At 47.2% G+C, this 11,527-nt stretch overlaps 1 protein-coding gene and 1 long non-coding RNA gene across 4 annotated transcripts; one reads left to right on the forward strand and one right to left on the reverse strand.

The window, feature by feature from the left end:
- The first annotated feature begins 36 nt into the window (after nt 1-36).
- Nucleotides 37-8,186, forward strand: CCL21 (C-C motif chemokine ligand 21). Of its 3 annotated transcripts, none has more exons than XM_073227981.1 (4): nt 37-276; nt 377-497; nt 586-768; nt 5,203-8,186. In XM_073227981.1, exons 1-4 carry the CDS (start codon nt 210-212, stop codon nt 5,387-5,389), a joined length of 558 nt encoding a protein of 185 aa, XP_073084082.1. In that variant the 5' UTR covers nt 37-209; the 3' UTR covers nt 5,390-8,186. The 3 variants fall into 3 exon arrangements, with proteins under 3 accessions (XP_073084082.1, XP_036865764.1, XP_017513507.1); XM_037009869.2 differs by lacking the exon at nt 5,203-8,186 and adding an exon at nt 830-1,273 and having other exon boundaries at nt 72-276; XM_017658018.3 differs by lacking the exon at nt 5,203-8,186 and adding an exon at nt 849-1,273 and having other exon boundaries at nt 105-276.
- LOC140847502 (uncharacterized) lies at nt 1,145-5,339 on the reverse strand. The gene is made up of 2 exons (XR_012127563.1): nt 4,979-5,339; nt 1,145-4,568 (listed from the first exon to the last, which is right to left on the reverse strand). It is a non-coding gene; the product is annotated as an uncharacterized lncRNA (long non-coding RNA).
- Nucleotides 8,187-11,527: the final 3,341 nt, after the last annotated feature.

Here is an 11,527-nt window from a genome sequence, read left to right on the forward strand (position 1 = left end):
TGGGTGCCAGGATAGGATCTGTCTTTCAGGAAGGAAAAGGAGGGAGATTCCTATTCTTGCCTGAACAGAGTGGCTGTGCAGAGAGGAAGTGAAAGTGTCCGCCTACATAAATAAGCCATAGAGCAGTCCCAGCCCACATACGGACCCCAACTTGCCGCTCTCCACTGCACCCACAGCCCTGGCCGCACACTCAGCCCTCTACCACAGCAATGGCTCAGTCACTGGCCCTGAGTGTCTTTGTCCTGGTCCTGGCCTTCTGCACCCCCTGGACCCAAGGTATCAAGGAGGGAGTTGCCCAGGATGGGACAAGGGGCCTGAGAGGCCAGGGAGGGAGCCTACACATAGCTCCTGGCTCCCTGTGAACCCCACCCTGCAGGCAGTGATGGAGGCGCACAGGACTGTTGTCTCAAGTACAGCCTAAGGAAGATTCCTGCCCAGGTTGTGCGCAGCTACCGGAAGCAGGAGCCAAGCTTAGGCTGCCCCATCCCAGCTATCCTGTGAGTGGGTGCTAGGGGGTGGGTGCAGCTGAGTGGGGAGGGCATCGTGGGCAAGACTGGAACAGGCTTGCTAATGCCCAACCCCCAGGTTCTCACCTCGGAAGCGCTCTCAGGCAGAGCTATGTGCAGATCCTAAGAAGGCCTGGGTGCAGCAGCTGATGCAGCGTCTGGACAAGCCACCAGCCCCACGGAAACAAGTCCCAGGCTGTAAGAAGGAGAAGGGGACCCCCAAGTCTGGCAAGAAGAGGAAGGGCTCCAAAGGCTGTAAGAGGTGAGAAAGCTGAAGGGATGGAGGGAGGGAAGTGAAGGGGATCTTCAATCATCCCTCAAAGCTCTCATCTGCATTCCTAGGACTGAGCAACCAGACTCCCCAAAAGGGCCATAGCCCAGTGACCAGCCTGGAGCCCGGAGGCCCTCACCAGCCTCACCAGGGCTTGGAGCCCCAATCCAAGGGGCAAGAAGTAGGCTAGGGAAGAGCGGAGCCCCAGGAGCCCCAGAGTGGTCCCCTTATGTGGGCCCTGCCGCACCCCTTCTCCTGCTTTAACCATCCCTTCAGTATTCCCAGCCCTACCCTGCATGGCTGAGCTGCCCACACCAGGCCAGGCCGAAAGGCAGAGGTGGAGTCTCTCAGGGAGTATGAGAGGAGGCAGCAGGACTGTCTCCACCAAGGAAGGACCAGCCAGCACCCTGGGCCTGACCCTGCTCCCCACTGCAGCCCCCTCTTCCTTATAAATATGACTTATACCTAACTGAATAAAAACCTACTCCAGCCTCCACCCAAGTATCTGTTCCTGTGTGTTTGAGTCCATGGGAAAGCCAGTGTCACTACAGAATGGGGTCACACTACAGAATTGGGGTCCCAGCCAAGAGCTCAGGCTGGCAAATTCTATATTCTCACCTACCCCAAGGGTTTCCTTGCCTCCAGGTGCCCAGACCTGTGGGCAGTAAAATGAGCTCCTCCTGGTCTCTGAGAAAAAAAGCCCTGCCAATGAAAAAGATAGTGGACCCCGAGCACGAGCCCTCTGGCAGCTTTGCAGGCCTCTGAGACCCTGCAGAGATCCTCTCCCTGATTATGTCCAGCATTCTCTTACTCCAGGAATGACCTCCAGATCTTTCCCCAGCTCTATCAGCAACTGCCTCCCCTTTCCTTAGGGCCTACTGAATGCGAACCTCCAAGTACCTTTGTGGGGATCCCCAGGAGAGTGACTAGAGCCTGAGCCCACCTGTAACACAGGCAAACACCAGTTCTGCTGAAACTTACCCTATGCACAGTTCCAGCCCAGAGCCACATCCCTTCCCAAAGACCCACAAGGACTCCCTCCTGCCCCAATCAATGAAGCTCAGTTTCTGGCCTCTCCTCCTTGTAAGAGGCTGTGTTCCTTCTGTTCCTGTCTGGACTTCTTGACTCCCTCAGCTTCCTTCAAGTTGGGAAGGCCTCTGCCCCTTCCCTTCTTTTCTCCTGTAGGGTACTTTAGCCCCTTTAAGCTCTGGAGACCACGGAATACCTCCTGTGGCAGGCATTTGGGAAGCCCAGAATTGAGATGTGAATCAATCTCCTCTCCAAAAAGACTCCAGCTTAGCTCTCCTCTACCCCTTCCTCCCCAAAGCAGAGGTCCTCCTACATACCCCTTCACTCCCAGGCAGCAAGAGGAAGAACCATCAGATGGAGCCAGGACATGTGGGGAAGAAGGGAACAGATCCTGGGACAGGGGCAAGAAGCTAGAGGTGGCTGCCCCCACCACCTTTTCCTTCCACTGGAGCCTAAGCATGCTGCAGCACTTACCACTCATAAAGTCCTTACAGTACTGTATTTGCTGTCTGCTCCTCCTGAGGCCTGTGAAGGTAGAGGCTCCTCCCTCCCTATCCAAGTGCAGCAAGTGTGATCTTAGTCTACAAACTCAGATGTGCAATCACCACATCTTAAAATGTTCTTTCAATGAACTTAATTCCTCCTCCAAGCCCCTGCACAGGCATATCAGTGAGGAATTCAACACCAGGCAGTCTTGGGGTCCCATCTGCCAAGGGCTGTGCAAAGGTCGTAGAAACATCAAGACACAGGGGAGGCTTCCTCCTTGCCCTCCACATTGTCCCATCACTGGACACCAGTCTCACCAGGGAATGTTATGGCCCTTGTGGTCCCAGCAGTATGACTCTTCACGGCCTGGACTCTCAAACTCTCAGCTCCTTGCCACATTTGAGACTTGGGAATTCAGCTGTGAGAGCCCCTCAGCTTGGACCTGGCTTCCCCAGACACGCCCCAGAGCCATCTACTCAGGTCCTGCTGCTCCCTTCGTCAAGCCAGGGATTAGAGGCCCCTGCCCAAACTGGCTAGACCTACAGGTCAGTCTCCTCCACAGGCTTAAAGAACTCTCTCCAAAAATCTCCTCTCCTCAGTCCCTCCAGGGCATAACCTCTTCCCAAGCTTACTTAAGACTTTTACACAGGCAGAAGGGCTTTGGACATCAAGATGCCTATACTCTCAGCCCTGCCAAAACCCTTGCTTATTGTAAAGAGAAAGGAAAAACATAGGCAGAACAAGACTTCATATTTCACTAAATTATCCTGCATGCCTAGTATTTGCCTAAGCCTGGCCCTGAGTAGGCATGCAATATATTATTTATTCCATCAGAGAATGAGTGGCCATTCTACTTGTCTGTCTCCATCTTTGACAATGTTGTTCTGTGCTTTCTTCTTTCTGTAAGATGCATAACTCAAAAAATATCAACTAATACATACTCACAGTTTTTAAAAATAGCAAAAAGCACCAAAAGGCTTACTCAGAACAACCATTTCCTGCAACTTTTAACTCTTAAGCTACTTCTTCTAGGAGTTAGTACTGTTCTAACTACTTTATTTCATACCTCAGTTGATTTGTCAATTTTAAACATTACTGACTTCTTGTAATAAAAAGTGGAATTTAGTTCTTAATCAACCCTTCTCTCCTGTCAACATATCCTCTAAATATAGTCATGCAACTATTTTAAGTCTTGATCAAAGTTAACATTATTATGGCCACGTAACTGTTCACTGTAAAGTAGTGTACTATGTTTATTTTTCTTTTGTCATTCAGCTTTTCGTTTTTCTTAAAAGTTCTAACTGCTATCCTTTTTTAAAATATCTCTATGTTGCCAGTAGTATAGCCTCAATATTTTTCAAATGCTTCATCATATTAGGTGGATTAAAGACCCAATGTTTAAAATACATATAACAGAAGAAAATGTAGGTGAGTGTGTTTATAACCTTGAGATAGAAAATAACTTAAACAAGACATAAAAACATAAAACACAAACCCTAAGGTAAAAGGTCAGCACCATTAAATTCAAAGACAAGTAGGAGTTCAGGATAAAGATGGAAAATTAAACATGCATTTATTTCGCTCCTTCCTGAGCTCCAACTACAACTACAGTAAATGTTTTTTTGTGTTTGTATGTGTGTGTAAAGGCATAAACCCACAAGGACCCAAATGGAAGAGGAGATAAAGGTAACTTTCCATAAGATTGCTGCTTAGACAAGTAAATATTTCCATAAAAGTAGGTGCAAAGCATAAAATAAATTATGAATTTAAAGGATTTTCAAAGCCTTGTGTATGCATACAGTAAAAGTAAATCTTTTCCTGAATACTAGTATGCCAGTGTTCAGTGGCTTTTACAAGAAATGTAAAAAGAAAGTGAGAAAAGAAAATTCAATGAAGACAATGGCTTTTACTAAAAATATAAAAAGAAAAGCAGAAAAAAAATTTTTAAAGATCAGTCATGCCCCAAATTTACAAAATCATCACTCCCCAAACATGAAAATTCACTGGCATCCTGAGTTTTTCCTTTTACACTGAAGCACTAAAGCATTTCATTGCTTTAAAATTGAGTCAACACTATCTTCTAACAATGTCACCTCCAGGGCCATCCGGAAAATTGCTAATCCCATGGTTTTGAATGACTTTACCACTCTCTCGTCCGTGAAATGATAGCACACCCTCTCATGAAATGGTGGGCCAGCTCCTTCTTGTCAGTGTTGCCTCAGAATCTGGAGTCTCCTGGTTCCCCCAGTTCACTCCTCTGTGAATCCTTTAAGGGTCTTTGATATGGATATAAGGGATGGATGGGCCTAGTAAGATCTCCCAGAATGACAGTTAATAGAAATGTCTTAACAGATGAACCTGAAACTAATTCCAAACTAAGCAATCAGATTTCTTAACACGCCCCCACCCCATGATACCCAGGCCACCCTTTGGCTAGCCACCATTCATTCCTTGCTCATCAGTCCAGCCTTTAGAAGGACATGATTGCCAATGACAGGTTCTGTCTTCTGATATCTTCCCTTTAAAAATTAAAAATGGGGCAGCATGGTGCTACCAGCACAGCACCACTGACACACTGAGCATCTTCTGCCTGCTTTATGGCACAGGAAGGTCAGAGGTTAATGGGTGTGTGCCTGCTATTTATGAAAGCTCAAAATCTATTTGTTTCCTAGTTTTAATCATTTACCTGTGGAAATGTCTTCAGCTTCATCGGGCCTCTTTGGTGATGTTCTTTTTCTTTCTCACATCCAGGTGTTATTTCTCCTTTTATTTTGGGACAAAGTGATGCTCTTCTGTTAAAATCAATGCTTCTGTCTTTTGGCATCAGATTTGACCAATAAGTGACCGTTTTTATGGATGCTGAAATTGCCAAGCCTCTTTTTCTAACGCCTATATTTGTCATTCTTCTAGTGGTGTCTACAGCTCCCCTTCGGAGATTGTGTCCGCTTCTGATCACCTGAGCAGCCGGCGTCAATTTCGATTCAGAATAGTTCCTCCTCACCAAGCGAGATGCCAAACTCCACTTGGCAGTGAGATGCTCATTGCCCCGCTCCGCCACCAGGAGGCAGCACTGTCGCAGCGGTCCTCGGTCCGCTAACGGCAAACAGCAGGCTAGTGGATTGAATTTTCTTTTCTCATTTCCTTCATCTTTCTGGGACCAGTTTCCTTTAATTATTTTTATATTTGTGCCTCATATATGCCTCATGATAGGCCAGAGGTCTAGAATTTTCCTATGCCCATTGATGAGCCAGCCAAACACGTCTTCCGTGTCCGGGCTAATGCATCGCGCCCAGCATCGCGTCCGGCACAGAGGCTCTCAAAAAAGTTCCACTGAATAAAGAAACCTTTTGTTAAAGTTCGCACCGTTATTAAGTGGCTTAAGGAATCAATCGGGTGCAGGTTATTTGGCCGCTGTGCTGGGCCTGGATAACGGCCGCCAGAGGACTTCCGAAAACCACGCTGACCGCAGGTCCCACAGCCCATCTCCCCTGCGCACGCCCGGACCGCACGCCGGAACCCCGGGGCGAGCCGGAACCCTCGACTTCGGAACCCGAGGAGGCATGGAGCGGGGAGAGTCCCAGACGCGGTCCCAGGCACAGGGACTTTTGGCCCAACGCCCATCCCAGGCTCTCTGAGCAGCCCGCCGGCTCAGGGTCGCGTTCCGGCCCTGCGACAGCAGCAATCCAACCCCACTCCAGATCGTCCCCCCGCCACCCCTCCGCCGGAGCCACGTCCCACCCCAAAGCCCCTCTTCCCAGGCTGGGGCGCCCTCTGCGGGCTTGGGAGGGGAAACACATCCGGCGCATACACATGTGAACACACCGCCCTGTACACCACACACACAGAGGAGTGATGGGCAAACCAGTTATGCACGGCCCCACGGACACTTGAGATACCCACATTCAGCCATTCAACAAACACTAAGCATCTAGTCGAGGTCCTCTGTACATAATCATTCACAGCCCTGATCTCCCACCCCTGCCACAGACTTGTTTGACTTCCCAGGCCCAGCTGCTCCCTCCCCTGTCCCAGTGACTAAGTGCCCTGCACCCAAGATCTCTGACCCCTGGGGTATGAATTTGGTCAGACCAGGGAGCATGAAGGTGGGCAGGCTCCCTGGAGGAGAGGAGGGCTAGGCTGGGCTGGGCTGCTCTGAGCTGGGAGGAGATTTGTCCAGGGTTCGCACTGAACTAGAAATGCCAGAAAGGCGATTTGGCTGGGAAGAGGGTGGTCTAGGGGAAGCAGGTAGCACAGTGAGGGCTCTGTGTGTGTGGTCAGAAACTGTTTCCAACTCACTCCTTGGCTTCTGAAACACCCTCCTTGGATCATCTAAACCACAGGCTGGGGAAGGGGTGCTTTCACCTTCCACCCTCAGAGCCTGTGGGGGTACTGCTATGACAGCCCCTCCTTCTGATTCTTCTTCATCATCACCGTGATCTATCAGTGCTGGGGAGCTTCAGGATTTGAATGGGCCTCTTCTATCTACACTCACTCACTCCTTTGGAAATCTCATTGTCTTATGGTTTTAAATACCATCCATATGCTCCCAAATTTGTATCTTATTCTAGAATCTCTCACTGAACTTCAGATTCATATTACCAGCTACCTACTTAACATTTCCACTTTTATGTCCCAAATGCAGCTTCATCTTCACAAGTCAAAACAAAGCTCCTGATCTTCCCACAAACCCACTCCTCTGTCATCCACGTCTTTGTAAATGTAATTCCATCTACCATGTTGCTCAAGCCAGGAATATTGCAGTATTCTTGCCTTCTTTCTTTCACATCCAATGCTGAACCCCTCAGCAAAGCCCATTGGCACCTACCTTCAAAATATTTCTAGAATCTGACCACTTTTCACGAACTCCCAACAACATCATGTCCTCCTTGGATTATTGCAATAGCCTCTGACTGCTTCCATTCCTCCCTGCTTCCATTCTTGCACAACTTCAGCATATTCTCCATCTGAGCCAGAAAGAGCCTTTAAGTTACGTCACACCTCTGTTCAAAACCCTCCAATGGTTCCCCACCTCATTCAGAGTAAAACATAAACCCTAAAATGGACTACAAAGCCCTACACTATCTGGCCCCTGTTATTATCTCACTACCACTCTACTCTTTGCTCACTTCCCTTCCATAGCACTGGCCTCCTTTCTATTCCTCAAACACACTCTTGCTCAAACCTTCACACCTGCTGCTTTCTTTACCTAAGACGTCCTTCCCAGATATCTGCATGGCTCTCTCCCTCACCTTCTTCATACCTACTTGTGACTGAAGAGAAGGTTCCTATGGCCAGGATCCTCACCTGAATCTAAACTACTTGATGATGTAACTGTCCTGCTGCTAGGCTACTGCTTCCACACCGTAGGCAATTAGCTATTATTGACTGAGTCACTATATAAAGAGCTCTTCCCAGCGCTCTGGGTAGAGACAGAGAGGAAGGAGGATTACAGACCTGCAGACTGTTGCAGGCTATTGGATGCAGACCTAATCCTAGTGCTTGACCTATCGCAGAGAGAACAAGCCAGGTAACCCTTTCATCCCAGGAACATTCCATTGTCATTCCTCGGTCTCACTGAATCCATAGCGAACTTGTCCAGGGCTGAAACCCAGTGGCAAGACACCATTCTATGCTCAACTGTTATCAGTAAAGGTTTCCATGACCATTTTCTCCAGTACTCCCTAACCCTCTGGCCTTCTTTATTTTTCTTCAGAGCACTTATTGCCATCTAACATACCATATATTTTTCTTGTTTGCTTATTGCTTATCTCCTTCAGTGGAATAACAACTCTGCAAGAGCAGGAATGTCTGTCTGTTTTGTTTACTGCTGTATCCCAGTGCCAAGAACATTGCCTGGAACATGGGAGGTCCTCAATAAATATTTATTGAATGAATGTAGTACAAATCCCTTGTTAATTATTATTTCATTATTTCACTCTTTCCTCCTTATTCTCAGGATCTTTCCCAACAGGCATTCCAGGCAGATACTATTAAAATTTAATTGAAACCTCTATGCCAGCTCTGCAATATACTCTTGTATCCTTCAGGATCTTAGCAGGAAACAACTGACATGCCCAAAAAGGTTTAATGGAAAAGCATTTAGAGAAGGCATCATTCACAGAGGTGAGGGCAGGATTGTTGTAGGCAGCCACTGCCCCTGAATTATTATAGCTCCAAACCTCAGGCTGTCTCTCCTTCCCAACAAAGTTGACATTAAGTGTACTGCCTGCAATTGTGCCTACTGAACGACTTCCCTTCATCATTGTCTGAATGTAAGTAACTACTTACAGCCTACTTCTGACTGATGCCGGCATACCTCAGAAACCCACCTGAAAATCAAGACCATGCATTTTCTCCCTCTGTTAACAGAAAACTTCTCCATGAAGGCATAGAAATGGTCAGAAGAAGCAGGAAACAATACAGTAGGAATCTGAGCCATGTGCCAATGCTTTTACTCATGCCTTCTAAAACTTCTAAGGCCTGGTCTCATATGCACAGGTTCGTTTAACAATGGAATGCTGCTGTGCACATCCAACTACATGATTTGCTACAGATAACACCCTTAAGTTGCATCACTGGGTGAAGTATCATCTGAGTTTTAGACCAGAGCCCAGGGAAAATCAGGAGCTGCCTCTCAAATAGAAAAGAGTTGCTAGCAGGAGAGGTATAGCCTTACTCTAACACCCTAAAAGTCTTTGTTGTAATGGTCCTGCTGCTGGGGCTCCTACAGTGTCCTTCTCTACCACAGACAATCTGAAGTTGATTAGATTTATCAGTCACAACTTAGCCTGCAAACTGAATCTGCTGCAGAGCCCTTCCATGCTCTGGGCCTCATTCAAAATTGCCAGCTATATGCCATATTCAGTAAATATTTTTGCAGCAGTACACATAAATATGATACATGTTGCCTCCAAAACCCAAACTATCCTTTAAGCTTTGTGCCTTTCTTCATGGTGAAGGTGCAACATACCTCAGACCACTGTTTTCCAGCTCCTGCGCATCCCCAATAGCCTAGAAATCCAGCCACCTGTGTGGCAGGATCCTGAAGTTTTTGTAGGATTTCTTTCTCTCCCTCTGGTATAGATGGGTTTTATAAGGCATTTAGGGTGCTTGCTATTCCTTATGCACGAGATCCAGTAAGCGTGGCATTGGTTGATGTTCTGTGGAATATCAATATTATGACAGAAAGCAGGAAAGTTGATATATCCCTGAAGACAGTGAAGATGTATTCCTGTCATTCCAGTTGAAAAGAAACAGATATCGATGGTCTTTAATTGACTGGTACAGAAAAAAGTCATGTGCTAAATGATTAGCTGTAATACACTGTGCCAAGGACTGCAGCACCTTTTAAAGTCTTCACACTGCCCTAATCTATGCAACTGGTCTAGGAATGCAGCATCACTTAAGTTTACTATTGTAGGGGGGAATGTGGTAGGGCAGGCATAGTTCAAAGGACTTCTCCTTGGCACTTTCTACCATACTTTTCCTTACTCTGTGGTCAGGTAACCAATGTGGAGATTTTGCTAATTACTAAGTATATCTATTCCCACTATACACTCTGAAACTAGAGAAATAACCAGTGGACAGATCTTACAGACTCACTGTGAGATAGACCTGGACCAAGATCCTTCTATTACCTGACTAATCTCTCTATAAACCCTCACTCTGACTGGTGGACCACATAGGGTTTCAGGTCTATCTTGCCAATGGGTTTCAGCCCTCAGCAAGTTCACTATGGATTCAATGTAACCATGTTCTTGGGGTGAAAGGGTTATAACCAACTTTATTTCCATGGTGGCAGGTCAATCACTAGAATCCCATCCGCTCAGAGTGAGTCTGCGTGCAGCAAGCCAGTCTCTGCCTCTGGGCATCTCTGCACCCGCAGCCATCTCAGTCTCGGTCGTCAGCACTGCCACCACTCCAGCCTCTGCTGTCCTGCAGCCTTGCAGCTGTGCCACCGTGTCTCCCAGAGCACTGGACAGAGTTCTGCATATAGAGTCAATAATAATGTATTGCCCACATGTGTGTAGGGAGCAAGCCGACCAGGGCCAGGTGAGAATCCTGGCCATAGGAACCTTCACCTTTTCCACAGTCCCCAAGACTAGTATTAATATGAGACAGTACCTATTGTACAGAAAATGAAAGTTCCGATGGCCAGGATCCTCACCTGACCCTAATCTACTTGTTGATGTAATCGGCCTACTGCTAGGTTAATGCTTACAATAAGCCAGTATTGCCTGTGTTGCTATATAAAGAGCTCCATCCAGTGTTTGGGGCAGAGCAGAGGCTGGAGGCAAAGGCAGAGCCTGGAGCAGCAAACAGAGTCTAGAGAAGAGGCAAGGGCTGCTAGGCAGGGAGAAGCCCGGAGATAGAGACTGGTTTGCTGCACGCAGACTTGCCCTGAGGCAGATGGGATTCTAGCGCTTGACCTGCCCCCACAAGAATAAAGTTGGGTATAAACTTCTTTACCCTCAACATTCCATTGTCATTTTTCAGTGTTCCAGAATCCAGAGTGAACTTACTGAGGCAGAAAGCCTCAGGCGAAACATTAATAATGCCCCAAAGGTCTGAGTATTTCCTGTTCCCCCTTCACCGTAACTCTGGCAAATGGCTACAGATCTCTCTAGGGAAGACTGAGGGCAGTGATTCTCAAACGTTAGCATGCATCAGAATCACAATAAAGGCTTGTTAAAAACAGATTGCTGGGCCACCCTCAGAGTTTCTGATTCAGTGGAGTTGGGGCAGAGCACGAGAATTTGCACTTCTGAAGTTCCCAGGTGACACTGATGCTGGTCCAGGAAAGACACTGGGAACCACTAACTAGGAGAAAAGATTTATAGAATCCACCTGTGAAAGGGACTCAGGCCCTCCCAATCAAGGGGCTTTATGTCTGGGAAACTGACTTAAATTGAGGTACTGGGTAAAAGACTGAGTCCCCAATAAAATTTGGATCATATTTCTGCCTAGCAGGCCTAGAATGTTTCCACTCATACAGGTCAAGTAGCACATCAGTAAGCTGTCCTTATTCATTCCTAGAGACACTATGATCAATAGCTAGCACCACAGATCCCTGTGGTCAAAGCACATTGATTACCACTTGTCCTTGCAGCTCATATAGTAATTTCATATAGTAATTATAGGTTTGATCTAATTGATCCAGTTAGGTGCCTACATCTGGCCTCCACCATTCAAGGATTCCACTATTCCCCTTGAAATAAGACTGTTCATCCCCAAG

The sequence above is a fragment of the Manis javanica genome, chromosome 2, assembly GCF_040802235.1.
Source record: "Manis javanica isolate MJ-LG chromosome 2, MJ_LKY, whole genome shotgun sequence".
Taxonomy (NCBI): Eukaryota; Metazoa; Chordata; class Mammalia; order Pholidota; family Manidae; genus Manis; species Manis javanica.